Here is a 21,225-nt window from a genome sequence, read left to right on the forward strand (position 1 = left end):
TCAGCTGACACTTGTTCTTTTCCCATTGGATTTATGATGCCATGAGAGTTGCTTGTTGCATTGTTTATTTCTGTGTGGAATTGTTTGGTTCTCATTTGAGTGTTCTCAAAAAGCCACACAGGTCTGATGATTTTGGATCACCTGTTAAGGAGCCTTTGCAGATAAGTGACCCTTTACAAATGGGAAATACAGGAAAAAGAATCAAGGCTGTCTGTGTTGAGTCGCCCACATCAGGCAATCTTTCATTAGGCTGGACACAAATTCAGTTTTGAGAGTTCAGTATCCAAAGCTGAAGTAACATCAAAGCTTTAACACAGTTTTGAGGTGTAGCCCCAAGTCCAAAAGGACAAATCCTCTGTGGTTTGCTTACTCTGGCAGCTGAATCCTTTCCATTGCAGAGCGATGAGCATCGTTTCCAGGGGATTTCACAGCTAAAGTTCACAGGCTGGAGCAAACAGTGGCACTCCTCTTCCCACATCTTTATCTTGATGCTTCAATCATATTAAAAACAAGGTTGACATTGTCTCTGGTTGAATGAATTCCTTCACACGCTCTGAGAGGCTGTCAGCTCCCAGATAGGACGTGACTGTGGTGGTTCAGAAATTCTGCCCAAAATAGATGCCCAGATAATGCAGTTTTCCTTGCACACTTTGCTGAATAAAGGCAGAGCTGGAGCAGCCAAGGGTTCTAATTGTCATGGCAGGCATTGGTGAAGCTGCTCCATTCTACAGATTTCCAGATGTTCTCATAATATTTCTCAGATTTTTTGCATTGCTTATCATATAATATTTTGCAACTTTTACAAAAGTAATTAGTTAATGTCTTTATTTTCTGAAGGATATACCAAGAATTTATTTTTTTTTCTAAATTTCTTTGCATGTGGTTTATTCCTGAAACCACAAATCAGTCCATTGTCCTTGAGACTGGAAGATCTGGAACCAAAAATACTATCTGAAAGTAAAATATGACTCAGCTGCAAGTAATGTTAATGGTAATTGCCACTTAGTGATCTTTCAGTTGGTAGAAAACAAACCATCAAAATGATAATTGCAGGATTCACTGGGATGGGGGTTGATTAACAAACGAGACAAGCGAGTGGGCAGCAGCCACCGAGCCACAGCTCTGGCTCAAGTGGAGTGGGCAGAGCTAATCTGGAATCACTGGAGCAAAACCCACTTCATTCCCTTTGCCCAAAGAATAAACATATGCCACGTCGGAAATAGAACAGTTGGAAACAATTTCTGCATGGGATACTGATGACAAATAGCTGGGAGAGAGAGAAGGGTGATTAAACTTCTTTAAAGGCAGACTTAGGGGTGGGAATGAGGCCAGCCTGGCATTAATGGGATCATTAATGATGATAAGGGTGACCTGCAGGTGCACCAGGTCACAGCTCTCTTCATTCTTTATTTATGAAATAAATTCGTGTGTGATTCAAATGGGAAAGAGAAGTGTTAAAGTTGCAATGAGCTCTTTAGAACAATTTAGATAATTTAATATGTTTTCCCCTGAAGTTGGGGAAATTCAATGTTTGCAGTTGTTATACAATTCAAGTCTATTTTATTCTTGAGATGTGGGAAATAGTGTGTTTTTATGTGTTGGAAAAGCAAAATTTTAAGTATACAGAAAATGCATTACCCATAGACAAACTGTGAATTACTTTTAAATCATTTCATTATAGTATCCTGACTCCCTGTTTGATGGTGTTTATTACAAGCTTTTTTCAATCTCAGATCTTGATTGTCTGTTTCGTTGAAATGTGGAGCAACTTCAAAATATCTGAACTAAGTTTAATATTGTGAAAGAACCCATAGTGGGGGTGAAAAGCTGGAATAATGACTCTTAAAGTAAGCACCCTCCAGCAAATTGTTCCTTTGGTGTGGTTTGGAGGGACCTGTGCTGTGTGACAGCCCATGGCCTCCATCCCATGGCAGAAGCTTCTTTATCTCAGAAGGAAAAAAGTTCTTTGAGATCATTCATGAATTTTGAATGGGCTTCACATTGCAATCAGGAGCTAATTTTCTTTTCCCATTATCTCCTGCCATTCAGTGCTATGAGAACACTTTGTTCTCTAGCACAGCCTCACTCAGAGAGAGCTCTGGTCCCTCACAGAAGTAATTAACTGGGAAAAACTTTGGATTTTCATAGAGACCTTCCCCAGGCGTGCAGGGGAACAAATCCCACACCCAAGGATGGGTTTCATTCCAGCTTCACATTCTCCCTTCTGCCTCCTGGATGCACATTGACAGTTGCTGTGACAGAGCAGGATTTAGATTCAGGAAATGCAGCTTCATGGAACTGCTCATCCCACTCTGTATTTGAACACTGTGGGCTGAATTCAGCATTAAAGATTTATCATTGTGTGGAGTCTCTTGGTTTTTAAATGTGAATGCTTATCTCCTCGTTAATCACAGGGTTTGCCTGATGTCTTGTGTCTTTATTTCACATGGGGCTCTGCTTTCTTTCATTGACTTACAAGTGAAATATTTAAGTTTTATTTTATATCTGTTACAAAATTTAAAAAAAAGGGAACCCCAGCACCAACCATTCTAACTGTTGTTTCCCCTTTTTTTGCCAGTTTGCTGTTTTGTGGTTCATAAGAGGTGCCATGAGTTCGTTACCTTCTCCTGTCCTGGGGCTGACAAGGGGCCCGACACTGATGTGAGTACGCTGACATTTCAGACACTGCTTTACACAGATTTCTGTTCCACCCACCAGAGTGGGTTAAAAAAGGCCTCAATGGGTTCTTCATGACACATAATTGAGTCCAAGTGGATCCTAACAGTTGTGAAGTGAACATTTATGGACAGAAAAATCTATTTTTGGTAAGAAAAGTAAGCTTGAGTGTGTGACCAAGAATAATATCCTCAGAATGTGACAGCCCTGAGGCATTCACCCAGCCATGAATCAGCATTTTATTTTCTCTGCTTTATGCTGGATGTATTAGACATTAACAATTCCCAGAAAGGCTGGGACTTTTTCTGAGCTTTCTTTGTATCTATCTTATCTCGAAGTGTATCTTTTGAGCTGTCTCTGGTCCTTGTCTCACTGCACACAAGGATCTGTAGCTCCAGTTAAATGACAATTTCATCTTGAGCCAGCTGGCTTATTGGGTTTTTATTTTATTTTCATGTTTGAGCTAGTCTAGCAGTCTGGATACTCCCCTTCCATCCTGCTCTGTCAGTACTTCTGTAGCATTTTTGGTCCAAAACCAGATTTTCCTCTCAGCACATCTGCCTGTGTGGTGAGACACATGTGCAGGATCTTTGTGTCACCCCGCTGAAATAATAAACTGATCTCGTTTGTTCACATAAAAATAACATTTCTTTGGGTTTTATAAATCCCACTTTACAGTGAAGTAATTTAACATCTGCTTATGGGAACAATACATTCCAAGTGTTCTTTGTCTGAATGGCTCTGTTTTGTTTCTTACCACATATTCATGCTCTAGATTGTAGGCTATTATCTCCTCTGATAAAATGCACCAGAAGAATTTTCCTGCTAGGTTTTAATGAGCTTCTCATGAATTGTTTCAATATGCCAGCCAGGAGGTCAGTGAACAATATATGGGCAGAAGCCACAAGGGGTCTTGGAAAATTTCAGATATTAAAAAGTTCTCTCATTTTTAAATTTAAATATGGGGAAATGTTGAAGAACTGAGAAGAATTTTTAAAACTTCAGTTTTTAAACATTTCATTTAATTTATATTTAGGTGCAGAAGAGAAGTGCTAAAATTAGGAGTGTAATTGCTCTGTTCAGTATCTCTTGTTTAGCTGATACAGACTTTAGTAATAAAACACTCATTAGTCAAGAGCAAGAAACCAAAATTATTCTTCATACCTTTGCATTTTTGAAAGTTCCTGAATTCTTTAAGCTTTGCAGTGAGGCATTTGGCTCTTTACATGTCATATTCCAGCTAAAGCAGGCTCTTGGAATTTGGGAGTTGTGTGTTTGAAGTGCCTTGAGCTCCAGAGAGATGAAGCCCAGCTCAGCCCTGCATGGGTGATGTTCTCATCCCTGATTTGTCTGGAGGTTGTTGATGGCAAAACCCCTGCTGGTCCCAAAATTTCAGCAAAAGTCTGAACAATTGAAGAATATCTGCTGAATTCCTCATTCTCTGAACACAGTTCATACCTACAAGCAATGATTTGTAGGTATGAGCTATATACCTACATTTTCTAATCAGTAAATGATTTCTGATTTACTTTGGTCACTCCTAAAACCACAAGGAGGATAACCCAAATCTGGTTTTAGCTTGGTGCTCAGTTGTGCTGCAGGACATTGATGGAAGTTCCTCTTGATTGAGAGTTTTAGTGGTGGCATTCATGAGTAGCTGTGTTGTGTCCATGATGAATGTTTGGCTCTTAAAAGTGTTCCTGATTATTTACTTTCTTTGTAAAATGGCTCTTTGGGATGTTTCACCTGAAGCTCAGGAATGAGAACACACATTTGTGTGTGAGACCATTTAATTTTACTGAGAATCTTTTCGTGGTGACAGAATCCGTGGCAGGTTGTTAATGGTCTTTCATATTGCTGACTACATTTTGTGATTTGGGTTTTTTGCCTCGGTGATTAAATAAATCAGCCTAATGCCTCCTTTCTGTATTTGGGTTACCAAATGATCATTTTCAATATTTACACAGCAGCAATAGCTCCAAAACAGTTTGAAGATTAAAAGCAATCGGAAAATAAATATGTTTTATTAGAATTGTGCTACATTAGTGGGTACTATTACACAAAGAGGATTGTAGAATATTATACTTTAATTTACTGAAATGTTTGACTATAATTTCAACCCTTTTACAATTCAGCACCTTATTCCTATCCCAATTGTTACACAAGCTTTGTTCTGAAATGAAGTGTGTTGTAAAGCTTATCATAACATTTAGCAGATTTTTAAATATTAAAACATCCTTTTCTAAATTACTTTGTGCAGGTGCACAATTAATTTGTGTACTCAAATGCTCCAGTGCAACCTTTCCATTAATTGTAAGAGTAATACTGTCATTAATAAAATTAATTTTCCAGAACAATAATTATAATCATAATCATTATATACTAATAATAGTTATGTGTCAGAATAATATTAAATTATGGTGCCCTGTATTTATATATTTTACATTTGTATATTTTATATACATTGTACATTTTATATTACATTTTAATATAAATGAAGCAGTCCTTGCAAAACAATGCCTTGATAAAGGTGAGTGTAAAAGAGGAAAGCTTAAAATGAGTCTCTTCTTGTTTTCCTGATTTTTTTAATTGCTGAAATGTGAGGTTAAAATGTCTGTGTTTGTGCCAAAAGGAAAATAATACTTGGGAATAAAGTACTCATCCTTGAGTGGCAGTGCAGGGACGGTGTCTGGGGCGCAATGTCCTCCTGCAGTGAAACAAGAAGTCACAAGAAAAAAAAAAAAATGGAATATTTCCTTATGACTTGGCAGGGTGTGAGCTCTGGTATCTTAGCAAAAAGCAGCTCAGCAAGTTGTTTTCCTGCTGGCTAACAGCTCTCTGCAGCTCAAACAGAAATTATTCATCTTCTCTTCATGGCCACCTCTCCATGGTGATGCTGTTGAGTAGAATTTAACAGCTCCTGCTGCTGGTGCCCTCCAGAGTCACAGGAAGCATCATCTCCACTTCAGGTGCTTGGTTTTGGAAGATGCTTGTTGTTCTTAAAACTATTTGAAGTCATAGATGAAATACCTAGAACTTGGGTAAATTAGTGTAAAAATGTACAAGCAGCCTCCAAAATGAAGTGCTTTGTTAAAATGGGTTCAATATTAAGAGATAATGGGTCAGTTTCTTGAAAATTGAGTTAAATATTTGTTTTCTTTGTTAATGGAATTCAGTGACCAGAAGATGTCTTTGTTATATATTAAAATGTTCCTAATTGCATGCTGCATATAATTTAAAACCCTCAAGCATTAATTTAAATTGTTCTAGTGTATTATGTTTAATTTAAATTGTTCCAGTGTATTATGTTTTTCAGTACAAGTTTGTAAGACTTTGAGTGCACAAGAAAGAACTCACAGATTGTGGCCTCTGGATCAGCACTATTTATTTCCCTTCCAGATTATAACAGAGAATCCAAGAGAGGATTATGAGCAAAATAAATAGAAATTAAAAAGTGATAATTTAAATGAGAGCAAGTGAACTGTGATAGGATGTGAAATCTGACTGAACTTGGTGAGTTTTTAGTCTTTAAGCACCTAGGAGAGAATGGATGGGAAGATCCAGATGTGTCCTTATGTAAAATCAAACAGCAAAACCCTCTCATCATTGCAGGGTAGCTGAACCCAGGGATGTCAAAGGTGACATATTTCAATTTCCAAGTTGTTATCCTCTCGATACTGAAATTATTTGGGAGCTTTATTATCTTAAGCACATTGGAAAGCTCAGTGTGAGTGTCCACAGCTGGGAGGTTCTGCAGGAGTTGGGTGTTTTCATCAGTGGGTTGGATATTGGGATAATGCAGTTCTAGACTACAATATTTCAGATTTTTTTTTCCTATGTGCTAAGATAGAATTTATTAAAACAAAACAAAAGAAATCACTTGCAAGAGGAATAAAAAATAGAAAAAAACAGAAATAAAAAATAAATGATATGTGATCATGAAGACAGTGCATCAGAGGAAGGTGAAGCAGGACTTTGAGTGGGTCATAATCTCACTGCTGGCCAGCCCTGACACAAAGGCAGAGATATGGCAGAAATTCTTACTCTGATTTTCAGGGAGATGTTTTATGTTGAATTCTGCAGCTCTTTGTCTGGAATTTGGGAAAGAACTAAAGTGTTTAAGGGCTTCAAAGCACCATCTTTGAATATTTTTTTTTGTCTCTTAACCTGTGGCCAGGTCTCTCGAGTGCAGCTTGTGGCAAGGGACAAATAACTCGGTAACAGTGCAGGTTTTTGGCTGTGCTGATGGGGAACTGCTGCAAGGGGCTGCCAAAAGGAAAAAAAAAATATATTTTTCTTGGGGTTCCCTTCTCTCCACAGTGCTGTGGATATTCCCTGAGTCCTCTTTGGGAGATGGGACATGAGCCCTGTCAGGCTCCACTGGGATTTTCATTTTATGCTTTCTGTGATTCTAGAGCTGGGAGGAAAAAGATTGACCCTTAAAAATTCATGTGCTGGGGGAGCAGTGGGAAAGTTGAATTGAGAAATGCTGATGTTCAGAGTGGCAGCAGTGGGTTGGGTTTGCCCTGAGGCTCAGGGAGTGCTGATGTCCACATTTGCTGCACTATTACACCGCTCGTTTGACGGCTGGGGCTCTGAGACAAATGATTTGAAGAATCACCTCTGTACTAAGCCAGAATAAATTAATATAACTGGTCTGCCCTGGAGGGTTTAGGTGTCCTGACTAGATTTCTTTTTCTGTTCAGTTCCAGGAAATCCTGAAATATTTTTCTTTCTTTTTTTTTTTTTCTTTTTCCATTTTATTTCCCCCACTGGCATTTAATCATGTTTCTAGATCATATTTACATGTAGGAAGCTGGTTTCAGAGTGGAAAAAAAAGAGTTGCTTGACTGGCCTAGGGAATTAAAAATACCAAACCAAACTCATGAGAAGAAAAGGCAGTAACTGAAAGCAGAGTATTAAGATTTACTGTAGAACTAGTTAAAAAGGGATTTTAATCAGAAAGCTTTGCAGTTTTTCTCCAAGGATAATGAAATGCAGCAGCAGGGCTCGTCTGATTTGCTTTTAATTCTGTAGTAGTTTTTTATAGTGGAAAACAACTGTTATAAATGTTGGACATCTTTGAGAGTGGAGCAGCAACATACATAATTTGATAAAATATTATAGAATCATAGAATCACTTTGATTGGGGAGGATCTTTAAGATCATCAAGTCCAATCATATGTCACTGAGGGTTAGGGGGCAGGAAATCTTGTCCCAGAAATACTTTCTTTTTAATTAAGATGAAAACCTTCCTGCTTCATCACAAAAGATACACAAATGCAGGTAGACCTGGAAGAAACAGTTTCACTGTTTGCCAGATTAACAAAAGTGTTCTATTTAAAGGAAGCCTGTAGGAATTTTAGGAAGTGATTCTTAAACAGCTCTGATGCAGTTTTTCATTGCATACCCTAAAAAGAGAAAATAAAAAGCCCCTCTATTTACAGAATAAGGAAACAACTCAATGTGTTTGGTTTCTAATTGTGATAATTATTAGACATTATTAGAGGCAGGCAGTAGGTAATATTCCTAATAAAAAAACATTACAATGCAAACATACTTTTGTCAAAATAATTGCTATATTATCCCTGCCTTTTCCCCAAAAGCATGTCCTAGATAACAAAATCAGCATGATCACAGTCTATCCAGTAAGTGATACTGAAGGAGCTAAAATTTTTTGTTCTTTTCGTTATTTATGATAAGTACTTTAAAACAAATTGTACAGGACAGCAAGATAATTTTTCTTACAAAAATAAGCATTTGCTTTCTTGTGGTTACCCCAACTTCTGAATCTCTGAAGAGTATCCAGAGTGGTTGATGGAGAAATAAAGGTTTTGTGATTATGGTTTTGACTTCAAAGTCCTAAAATTTAATCATGGGGGAGAGTTGCTTGGTTTCCTGATGTTTTAATTGGTTTTTTTTCCCAGTGATGCTGTGTGACAGTAGCTCATTACAAAGTGTGGTTACTCTGACAATGAAATTCTCATTTGAACAGAATCAGTGCAGAGGTAAGATTCTTTTTAATGGAAGGCAGAGAAATTAAAGAAGGAAACCTGCCCAAAAGGGCTCTGTGTATACAGAATATACTGAGCTCATTTTCCTCCAGCACTGGGAGGAGTTTCTGGTCACAGGTTCATGGAATTGCCCATCCCTGCAGATGCTCTCCTAAATGCCTTCTCTTAAGTAGCTGCAAGCGGCTTCCCAGGTTACATGAAAGCAGTTCTTGTTCTGGAATGTGTTTGAATTAATCATCCCCCGAGAAAACTTGGGTATCTTCTATTCCTAAATTAAAGCACAGGCTCCTTTTATTGCAGCTGAAATGGCTTTTTGCTACAGTGAACAATCCTCAGCAAAACCAGAATTCAATTACAAAGGAACAGGTTCATGAACTTTTATAACTACTGGTAATTCCCACCTTTTCCCTGTAACCCAATCTCCAAACTGCCTCCCTGTCCATTTGCATGGAAGAATTTTCCTGTGGTGTTGAAAGGAGCTGTGTGAATCCTCTCCTTGAACACCCCATGGGAAGGAAATCCGTGGTGGGTGGCTGCCTGCTCAGTGTGTGACTCCAGAGGAACATCTGCTCACATCTTCCACTGCAGCACTTCAGGCTCTCAGTTCCTGGAGTTTGTGCCTGAGACGCTGGGAGTGCAGTTTAGATTTTTTTTGTTACAGCCTCTGAGATTTGAAAATTCATAGCTTTTTATTTATAAAGAATGTATTTTTTTTATTTTCCCAATCCAGAACAGTACAAGGGCTGAATAGCTGTATCATAAAACTTAGACTTTATATTCTTCTTTCTAGCCATTTCCTGTGCAATATATAATATAACATAGGTGATGCTGCTAAGAGTTAATCACTGAAAAGAGCTCTGTTGAGACAGTTAGGAAATGTATATAAATGATGAACCTAAAAATATCCCTGATTTTCACAAGTTAGCACTGCAGAACAATTAGGCAGTGGGACTATAAAAGGAGAGCTCTCAGCTGAGTTGTTCCCATTAGTAAAAAGAAATCATGTAGATAGGGTGCAGTTTTGGTGGCAGCAACTCCTTGGTGCTGATTTTCACCATTTTCTAACTCCCCAAATTGAAGTTGGCATGATTCCAACAGCACTTATTTTCCAATTGTTCAGAGTATATTGAGTTTTGTGCAGTTTGGGTTGATTTTCATTATTTCCTAGTTATCTTCTAGTTTCCCCTCGGCAAAAGTCTGTCGTGTCAATCTTTAAACTCTGTGCAAAATGTGCTGATATTTGGGTTTGGGGAGGAAGAATGCCTAAGAATTACTAATAATCTGTTTTGTTACACGAGATATCATGTGTAAAATGCACCATAGACATTTCTATCAGGTTCCACCCCCACAACTATATGGGTTTCAAAATAAAATAAGTAATTATGGCACACTGAACTCGGTAGCTAGAAGAGACACAGACAGACCACTGAGAGAGCCTTGCAGAATTCTGGCAATTTTTAGCACTGTCTGTTTGTTGAGGTGGCAGTTCTTGAACCAAAATTAGCTTCAGTCTTAATTTGGAATAAAAGAAGTGGGCTACTTTTGAAAAGCACTGCAGCTCCCATATGCTCCAAGTGATGTGAATGTGTCAGCAGAGAGTGTCCCCATCTCTGGGAACTGCTGGGGCTCTGTCCTTGGGGCGCTGGGAGAAGTTTGCTGATCTCTGCTGAGTCGCTGTGGCCTCAGCTCCTGGCTGTAAATCACAGCTCTGGGGGTGGGGAGGAAAGAACAACCTGTGCTCTCAGGAGGGAGCAAAGCTCTTTTATCCAGGTGCTTTGGGCCTGGAACAGAGCGATGAGAGAGGGAGGGAAAGCAGGGAGGGGAGGTGGGGACATCCTGGCTGGGAAGGGAACAGCTGCCACCCTCTTCCACTGGAGCTTCCACTCTTCCTCTTCCACCTATTTATCCATCAGGTGCTGGGAAAGCATCAAGGAGCTCTGCATGAACAAGAAGAACAGTTTGGTTCCCTTCTTGAGCATTGCTCTTGTATTTTTTAATTTTCACTGTCCATTATTGGGGTCATACTCTGAAGAGATCCAAACAGCTCACAGATTTTTCTTCAGCCTTTGGGAAAGATAGGATTTGTCTTGAAGCAATCAGTGATCTCAGGGAACATGTATTGGGTGTTGCCTTAATAATCTGTCATTTTACAATTGAGCTGGTTTTTCTAGCAGCCCAATGAAACTTGATGCAAACAGATTTTAAGGCAATGGTGCATTACCTGTGCTGAAAAACCAAATCCTGGTGTTTCTGTTGAAGTTAACACTATGCCAGTCATGGCAAATTATGATTCTCTTCATAATTTGATTTTTGCTGTTCCCTTGCAAATAAATTAACTGTGGCATGGCCTGTGTAATTAATGAATGTCAGTCCTTAAAGTACCAGTGATCAGTGCTGAGCTCATAAACTAATATCATAAATTCTGCTAATGAGAACTTAATTGATGGAAGAGTCAGAGATTGATTTATTCCTTTGCCTTTCTGTCCCTGTGAGAAGAGTACCTGCTGCACTGAGGATGAAAGAAATGTCTCAGTGTTGGGAAAACCATTGTAATCTGTATCAAAGCACCTTCAGGTCTGTTTCTATGGCAACAGGAGCATCAGACCAGCAGAGAACGGACCAGAAAGGAGATAAAAGCCTCTACAAAAATAGTTGTAAGAAGTGTCTGCATAGCTTTGGCTACTTTCCTTTCTTTTTTTAGAAAAGAAAAAATAAAAAAAAGCCCAGAACTTGGAGTTTTTGAAAGCTGGTTATTATAGTTATTTAGGTTAGACACTATTGACAGTGAAGGATTGGTGGAATGTAGTAAATTATTAACTTCAGGGACATTAATTAAAGAGTTTATAAAAAAAAAAGTCTTAAATATAAACTTCATAGAAACAGTGTAATTTTTTAAGTGATTTCTAGGTAACCCCTCTTGCAAAGGTATTTTCTGAACATTAAGATCTTCATTCTTTTTTATGAAAGTTATAATAAGATGAGAAATGATCCATCTTCAGTCTGCAAATAGCCTTTTCTCCTATCCACCTAATTGCTTTATTATCATTAAATTGTGCACTTGGTGTCTAATTACAGTGATGGGAATTGTAAATCACACACTGGGAGTCCATGGGGTCAATATTCTTCTGCTTTGTGTTGCCGGAGATTGGGTAAAAATATATGAAAAGGAATAAAAAGCTTTTCCCTCCATCTCTTAGATGGACTATGGTCATTCCAGTGGGAAAAGTGGGCTGGGAAATCACAGGCAGATGCAGTTTTAGAGTCAGATTTCTTGCAATGAAAAGCAAATTATGATTGATTGGACAGGGATTCCAGTGAGCACCAGAGAATGGTTCCTTTTAGCGTGTTTGTACAAGTAGAGATGTATAAAAATTCTGATCTACCCTGTCCAAAAATAGGATAAAAAGCAACCTGACTGCAGCCATGAGGTTTGAGGGAGTTGGGAACAGACGGGCATGAGAATATATAGAAAACCTATGTTAAATAGGCCATGCATAAATACATGGGATCTTTGTGGAGAAGGTTCTTAGTTTCTTTGTCCCAAGTTTTATTCTAGAATATTTTTTCCCATAGAATCATTTGAAATCTGGGATTATCTCAATTTATTTTTTCCTTCCTGCAAAAATTATTTGCGTTTAATTAAAGATAATTTGAGTCCTAAAATCTTACCATGCAGCAGGAAGAAGACCTGGGTGTCCCTTATTATAAATAGCTTTGTGAAATTCTTCCATAGACAAAATCCATCTTCATTTTCTATGGTTTGTATTAGTAGCCACAGATTGACCTAGTTATGAGCAGAGATGTTGGATTGTTAAATCTGAAGTCCTATTCCTCAATGCATGTTAATGGAATTCCCTTTTTTGAAACTATTTTAAAGGCTTTTTACTTCCCTTGAGAAAGAAAAACAAGAATTTTAATAACCAAAAGCTTTGATTTTTGTAGTTATCCTCAAATTTTTAGGGTTTTTTTTTGTCATGTTGATCTTGTTCTACCAAAATTCAGTTGTCAGTTTTGATATTTAGTGTAGTCAATACTCTGCTTTAATACCAAATAGAACAGGAGTCAAATACCTGGATATTTTTGACGTGGGGAGCAGCAGAATCAAAAAAGATAGAAGGATAGTAAAAAAAAAAACAACAAAAAAACCCCAAACCCAGTAGAAATAAAAGCAGTCCTGTAACTTTTAGGAGAAATGTATAAAATCCCTCAGAGTTTTGTTTGACATCTGCTACTTGTCTCTTCATGTGCCAAGAGCATGATTGGACCATTCAGGAAAATAAAAAGATCTCTGCAATCAACAGACTTTGTTCAATATTCCTGCACAAAGGGGACTCTCCACAAATAATATGAAAGACTTTGGTCAAACACAAATAGGTTTATATTTAACATGTTTTATTTAGAAAGCTGCCCACACAGAGGTAAAATTAAGAGAAATAGAACACACTTTTTATTTTTATTTGCTGGAAGCGAATTATAGAAGAGAGGGGTAGAAAATGTTCTATTCTCCCATTCCAGACTAATCCTTTGCTCTTCTCTGAGAAGGTGCAGCTGTTTACTGATCTTACAAGCTCAAATCAAATCAAAGTGGTTCCCAGAGCTTTGTGTTTGGCAGCAGCAAAGCCTCGGGGTCAACCGAGGAGACAGCACCAGCACAGACCCCGACTCCTCCAGGCTCCTCACGAGGAGCTCTGGATCTAAATCCAGTCACTTCAGTGACATAACAGCCCAGAAATGGCTCCTCTAATAAAAGTTTATTTTCAAGTAGTTCTAAAATAAATGAGTTAAAAAGCTGTGTTTTATTTTCTCTCACTCCAGCTGCCCTCACGCTGCATTTCATTTTCCTGTGGCTCTCCCCTCCCTCAGGTTCATCACTGCTTGTTTTGCCAATACTCTCGGGATACACTCCAAGAATTTGGGTTATTACTCACTGCAATAAAAGACCAATGCATCTTAATCAATACAGCCTTCCAAAAATTAAACGTTTTCTGAAGTGAGGGTTCAAAAGGATCACATTAAAAATCAAGTTCCTCTTCTTAAGTAGCAGATTATTTTGCCTTCTGAGAACGTCACGCATGAAGGTGTCTGGAATATGAGATTTATTTTTTTTAATTAAAGCCTTTTGGCAAAATGTGCCCTACTCTAAAGGGGATATGGAATTCCTCATCCATGCAAGGCAGGCATGTGCACACAGATATTTTTCATTTTCCATGCTCATTAGTGTTAGTGCTCCCCAGCAGAGCCAACAGGAGCTGCAAGGAGGCACTTGGTGCTTTTGAAAATTAGGTTAATAAATCATCAACACCTGATGTGGGAGTTTCTGAGGGTGTTCTGTGCTGTTTGAAATACAAGATATTTGCTATTTGCCCTGGATTTTTGTTATGCAGTTGTGTGTCCACTGCTGCATAAACACCACCATATATATAAAAGTATTTATGGCATATATTTATTTTAAAAACGCTGCAGTTCCACAAATACCTGGGTGGCAAAAACCTGCAGTACTGAAAGCTACGTGGCTCAGCATTCCAGTTTTAGGAAATCACTTGTTTGTCAAGGGAAAGCTCAGCAAAAACGTGAACTGCTCTGGATATGGAGATATGGATAAGTAATTTTTTTAGTTACTGCTTTAAAACCACGACAGTTCTGCGGGCCAGCAGCTGAGTTTTCTGCATGTTCTGAATGCAAGGTACTGCTTTGGAAATGTGGGGAGTGAAGAGAAATTCAGGGAAAGGTCTGGGAAGCAGTGGGTTTCCAAGCATTTCTAACATTAGTACAAAATTTGCATGTGAGTCAGTGGGAGTCTTTGGTGCTTAATGAACTGTGCTTGATTTACAAACTTGGTATTTAAACTGTTTCTTTAACGCAGAAATAAAGAGTGTGTGAGATTTACAACTGCAAGGAAAAGGAAATAGATGCCAAATAAACTGTGCTGCATCCATTCTGCTCAGAGCCCTCAGGAAAACGTGGATTACACAAAAGTGTTCAGTGCATTTCCTACAAAACCCCAGGCAGGAAGAGCTCTGCCTTTGGTGGTGATGGCACCAACTGCTGTAGAAATGATAGGGAGTGATGCCTATAAAACCAGATCAAAAATTTATAGTTCATTTAGTAGGAAATGGAATTTGAGATGCTGCCGTGGGTTTAGGGTGACCTTCTGCAGTCCTTGGGATTTAGGAGACTCAAATAACCACAGCAAGGAGAAATTTCTTCTGCAGGGGAAGAACTGGGATCTCTGTTCCTGCAGTCACCACCATCAGCTGGGCATTTGCTGCAGTTTATTTGAGTAAATGTGCCCATCATCCCCATCTATTTTGCTTAAAATACGGAGCTCTGCAGTCACCCCATCTTTTTTTTATAAGCTTTGCAGCTTTTATATATGTTTTATTCATTGTGATTAAAAAGAGGTGAAGTTGTAAATAAGGCCAGTGGCAGGAAACTGTTGGTTCAAAAAAGCTTCCTGGAATAATAATTTCAAAAAGCAGACTAGAGAAAACAGCTTTAACTGGATTTCTCCAGTCTCCCCAGCCTTGTGCAAAATCATCTGAGTACAGCCAGATTTTAGAAGAGTGTTAATATTGTTCTAACTTAAAAGATGATAACTTGAAAGTGAAGTCTGTCAATAAAGGAAGAAAACAAAGAGGTAGTAATCGAAAAAACAAAGGAAAAAAGGAATTATGTCCTTGCTAATGGTAGTCCATAATTAGATCTCCTTAATGGATGGGTAGAATAATCTATTTAATTGTAACTATAGTTTGTGATAGATTACTGTGCCTTATTGTATTAAGTCCCTGTAATGAAAGAACCAGCATTACTTTTGTAGTAAATAAATGTTTCTCAGAATGTATTTTTCAATTTTCTCAATTTACTCATCATTTATGTAGAGTCTCATGAAGTTTTTCCTTATCCTTTCTAATGGGACTAATCTTTTCATCTTTTGAAATATGTTGCCCTAATTCCTCAGTTATGCAGCAAAGGTTTTGGCCTTACATATTTTCAAGTATATGCTTTTATTTAGTGATTTATCCTTCACTGGCAAGTTGAAATGTTCTTTATCTACAGCCTAATTAAACTAAACCATATACCATCTGTGTCTAGTTCAATTAAAACAAATTGGACAGATTGACCTCCTTAATACTCTTTAAAGCATTTTATTAGTCTGCAGAGTCCCTTCAAGATAACTTGTTACCTCCTGAGACAATACTTGCTGTCTGCTTGAAAAAAGTTGGGGGGAAAATGCCAGTCTGCATGAAAATGATAAAAAAAAAGTTCCTCTTTCCATTTAAAACCAAAGAAAAGAGTAAAGCCCCTGTGGAGGTTACATCAGTGTGGAGTCCAAGCAGCCTTTGACACCTTCCTTTAATGGGCATTTCTCCTCAGCTTTTATTCTCTTTTAGGAATTTGCTTTTCCTGGTTTGTTTGTTTTCTTTGGGCAGGTAAGGATGAAAGGACCAATTTTCCACAAACAATAACAAAACTGTTCTTACTACAGACAGAATATTTTACTTGGCCAACAGAAATGTTCCTTGTGTATCTTGACTCGACAGATTCTCCATTCTGTGCTCAGAATGGGGAGATGTGAAAGTCCTGACATATTTAAGTATTTCCTCAGTAACTTTTCTAATGATAATTAATGGTGTTGAATTATTTCAGTAAATCTGTGCTTTAGTTGGTGTCCTAAGTTCTGTTCCTACCCAAGTGATTTCTGGGCATCTGCTCTTGATAAACAGCAGAAGATAAAATCAGTAAAGTGTGGGGACTGCTGATGCATTTTAAAGTTACAACTTGCCTTCACTGAGCGTGGTGGTCAGATGTAATAATTCTTTTCTTCTCCATGTAAAATGAAATATGATTTTTGATTCTTCTGTTGTGATTAAAGGGATTTCACTTTAGTGGATGTTGATACTTTTAGGTTATTTCAGTGTTCGTTTGCTCTCTTTTAATTCCGTTTTTAACACGGTTAAAAACACAAACAACAGTTTAATACAAACATTTTTAATTGTTTGTTTCCCTGTTGAGCCCTGACTGCCCTCACCCTGCAGGACTGCTCAGGAACTCCTCTTCAATACAAACCCCCTGTTTCCCCCTCTCTGGCCATGCACCTGCTGCTTCATTTCTTGCTGGGAACTGTCTCTGCAGAAGATGCTGCCAAAGTGTCTTCATTAAGTGACCAGCAGAAGTTTTGAGTAATTGAGCACCTTTCCTTCAGATGATAAAATCATTTTGTTCAGAAAATCATTTAGATTTTCTTTTAATGGCCTTCAGAGCTCCTTTGCAGCTCTCTTGGAGGAGTGAGAACTGGTGAACACAGCAACGTGCTCAGGTCTTGTCGACAGGAATGAATTTGCTGAGATTCTGATACTTCTGTTATTCATATGAACATATTTATTTCTGTGTTCATCCAGGAGAGCGAGTTAAAAATGGAAAAGAGAGCAAAATTTTTCTTCTTCAGATAAATTAGTTGTAAATAACTCTTCATCAAGCTTAAAGAATTGTCAGTTTTAAGCAAACATTTCTTTAATAGCATGGTTGAGACTAAAGCACTTTGTGCCTCTTGCTGCTTTACTGAGTTGGGTTTTCCTTTGGGATATTCACTGCCCTGACCTTGAATAAACTTGCTGCTTCCAGAATATCCTCTGTGATCATACCCTGAGATGCTGAGGCTGTGCAATAAAATTCCATAACTTTCTTTAAAACTCATTTTAATGATCTTTTAAAAGAAATTTAATTATTCTGGAAAAAAAAAATTAAAAAAAAGGAAAAATATTTTTGTTTGTAATACAGAACAGCAGAGCAGACAAGCAATAACCTTTGCTGGCTCTTTGGGTGATTCAGTGAAGGCTGACTGAGCATCTGTTAAGCAATTTGAAGTTGGAGACAGCTACAAAATTCATCATCCTGCACTAAAGAGGAAAGTTTAATTCCATTGTAAATATGTAAGATATAAATTTACTGAAGCTCCGTGTTACTGTGAGTAAATTGAGTTTGAATTCATTAAGAACTTTGATTAAATCAATCATCAAGTCAGTAATGAATCATTAGCAAATGCAAAAGCAGGCTTTCAATATTATCCCAGGTTTTGTTGAGGCTTTGCTGGGTGTTTCCTGCCGTTGCCTCTTATTTCTGATTTTTGGGCTGATTTGGTGAGGAAAGTGCCTCTGTCATGTCAGGACACTCAGTGCATCCTCCAGGCTGGATTTCTGCAGTTAAACCATGGCAGAGCAGAGCTCTCAGCCGCTGCTTTGTCCTCCTGAGGTTTCCCCACGCGTCAGGAGCTGTTTGTGTTTGTGCTGAGCGGTCCCCGAGGCTCTGCAGCCCCGGCACCCCAAACCCCCCAGTTCAGCACACACCTCCCAGAGAAAGGACCTTTACCCACAGGGGGTTAAAATTGGTGATTAGACACAGAGGAATCGAGTCCTGCATGGATGGAGAGAATTCCCATCTCCTCAGCTCAGATGGGTTCTGCACCCCCTGCTCTGCACAGCTCTCTCTGCCCTCACTGAGCACCGTGGAAATAAAAGCTCTCTCTCCTCTGCCTCAGGAAATGTTTATGGGGATGACATTTTCCAGTTGGAGATTTGGAGAAGAAGGTTTCTGGTCTCTGATGTTATCTCAGAAACACCAAGGTTATGTTTGATCCCTGTTTGGGCCCTTCCCCTTAGAGTGGGACTCGGTGATCCTTGTGGGCTCTTCCAGCTCGGAACATTCTGTGATTCTCTAATCAAGAAGAAACCCAATCCCTTCCTTAACAAGGGCTCCACTTGGGTTATTGCAGTGAGATAATTTCAGGCATTTATTTCAAGGCCATGTGAGAAGACTTTATCTTTGAAAGACACCAAATATTTAAAATGAGTGTTCTAGGAGGCCCTGAATTCTCAAGGGACGGATTAATAACTTCAAGCTAAAATATGGCAAAATAAAAAAAAAATAAATATATTCCAATACGGTTTTTTGTCTCCTTAAAATAACCCAGCTGTGAAACTGGAAGTATGTGGTACTAAGTGTTCTTTGTTCAGAGTTTAAAAATAATTCAAAACCCCAGGGATCTGGAAGCAGATGTCTGCTTCAGGAATCATAAGGCCCCAAGAATGGGCGTATCTCCTTGTCAGCATACTCATTTCAGAGTCCTGGGGCACCCATCGATTCACTGAAAAAGTTTCTTTTTCCACCGGTTAAAAGTTCATTTTCAGAGATCAGGGGTGTGGTGGTGGTTTTCAAATTTCAAATTCTGAGTGCTTGGGATAATCATTGCTCCAGTCTGATCCAGCATCCTCAGCTCTGTCAAACAATCATAGAATGGTTTGGGTTGGAAAGGAAACACACGTATATTTATGTATTTATATGTTTATAGAAGTAATCCAATCCCTATAGGATGGTGCAAAGAGAACCTGCTCTTCCCATGCCACTTACTGTGACATCTCCAAATTTCTGCTCCACTTTTACTGTCTCTTATTTCTGTTCCTTGTTCCTTTGCCACATTTGCTCCCCAAACAATCCTGTCACATTCAGGGACTCCGTACAGATTCTCTGTCCCTCTCTGAACAGAGGGGTTGTGTTTCAAATCAATATTGCCATTTAACCCTGCATTTCCAAAGTAAATCACCATTTTATTGGAGTGACTGCTCTAAACTCTCCATTTCATGGTGCTGTGGGCATGATAAGTTAACTGGTAATATGTGAGCACAAATATATATTTTATCAAGGAGCATTATAGGAAGCTTTAGGTTAAGGATTTTTGTTTCTTTTTCATTAACACCAGACTAATACTTTCCTGTAGTGTTTTTCATCCACAGCTCTTGTCGTTGTTCATTTGTTAACCTGCAGTTTATGAAAAGACAGTTCTCTGCAGAGGAGGTTTTAAACATGCAGTCTTAGCTCACAAACATTCAGCATTCATATTTTAGGCTGTATTTCAGTCCATGCATTCAACATTTCTTTATTTAACAGAGAAAGCTTTGCTTTTACAAAGTATTTCCCTGGTTTACTTTGTCTGACTAGACATGAGAACGTTTTTCTGTTGGGTTTAATATACTTGTTTAGTGCAGACTTGGGGCAGGCAGAAAAGAAACTGTTTAATTGTGTTAATTACATTCTGTGTATTTGTTGAGAACCAATGCTTTTACAAGAAGTGGGTTGCTTATTCTCTGTAAAATCAAAGCTGGGCTCAGTAGAAAACCTGTTTTTCTAAACTGAGGCCTCTCAATTATGGCATATTAAAAAGTTAAGTCCCACAAGGTTGAATATTTTAAGAGACACTTGAACATATCTGTGCTGATAGTGAGTGCTGATAAACCTACAAAAGCCAGGCTAAAAACATGAAATTGTTCACTCAGAAGGTTGAGCTGCACCTGGAGCAGAAGTCAGAGTGAGTTGTGAAGGTATTGATGGAGTGGCTGGTAGGTAGAGGAAAAATGATCAGCCAAGTGCTCAGATAAAGTCACTTGTACAGCTTTAAATCTGTATTTTATTAACCTCTCTCACCACCCATGGATCACAAGCAGACAGTGGGGCCCAGCCAAAGCACTGCTGGAGCTGCAGTAATGGAACCATGTCATATATAATTGGGAAAAAAAAAGTGCACAGATGTGGGACTTCAAATTAATATCTCTCCATCACGAAAACTGCTTGAGTTTTATTTATGGAGCGCTTGGGAATTGTTCTTTTTGCAGGGTGAGACCTCAGGTGTTTTTTCTTTCTAATCTATAATGCAGTGTCATACAAAAAATAATAAGGAGGAGAAAATCTGACTCACAGCATTTGTATTTATCTGTGAAATAAGTGGCTCAGTGGTGGTTGCTGCACCGGTAAATGTCATATTTGATCAAACCTGTTGTAATTCTTTCTCTTAGTCATAGGTATGGACTGGTTTGCTGGTAGAGGACTGTCAGTTGCATAATGTAAAATCTCTGGGAAATAGCTTGGTGCCTTCCAAATAAAATTATTTTGTTATTGATTTGAAAAAAAAAGAAGGTGGTGGACCTTTATTTTGCATTTTTTAAATTTATTTTTGAGGGTCTAGAACAGTGGTTAACTGCAAAATCATCCCAAAAAAGCCCCTGGCTATGCTGGTACAGCTTCTGCTCTGGGAATCTGATGTGGCATGTCAAAACCCAGGTTTGCTGTGACCTTTGAGGCTGCCCAGATCACTCTGTGGGGAAGATTTCCACCGTGTCTGGCATTGACTAATAACTTAACTGGATTGTGCTGAACTGACTGGTGCTGTTTTCTGTTGGACAATTTATTTTGCTGGTTGACAGGCTGAAAATTTACTCTTTTTCTGAAGAACTTACTGAAAAAAATGTTGTTGCTGTGGTAATAAAACATGTCTAAATGCTTTAATAGAGCACTTACAGATCTTTCACAGAATACAGAGATGAGAGCGTGCCTGCCTGTAGAGGGAAAATTCTGTGCTTCTTTCAGGTACTTCCCCATTAATAACAATAATAACAATAATAATACAGCATAGAGCTGTGTTTATACTTCATGTACTTAAACTTCTATTAAGCTCTGATAACAGCTTTTCTCTTGATGTCGTGTTCCT

The 21,225-nt window shown here is 38.4% G+C and overlaps 1 protein-coding gene across 2 annotated transcripts in view; it reads left to right on the forward strand.

The window, feature by feature from the left end:
• Window positions 1-21,225, forward strand: part of PRKCA (protein kinase C alpha) — a 138,150-nt gene that overhangs the window by 55,038 nt on the left and 61,887 nt on the right. For both annotated transcript variants that reach the window (XM_058852261.1, XM_058852262.1), the window contains exon 3: window positions 2,579-2,661. In XM_058852261.1, the coding sequence (XP_058708244.1) occupies window positions 2,579-2,661 (83 nt within the window). The remainder of the gene's footprint in view (window positions 1-2,578; window positions 2,662-21,225) is intronic.

The sequence above is a fragment of the Poecile atricapillus genome, chromosome 17 (genome assembly GCF_030490865.1).
Source record: "Poecile atricapillus isolate bPoeAtr1 chromosome 17, bPoeAtr1.hap1, whole genome shotgun sequence".
NCBI classification, from domain to species: Eukaryota; Metazoa; Chordata; class Aves; order Passeriformes; family Paridae; genus Poecile; species Poecile atricapillus.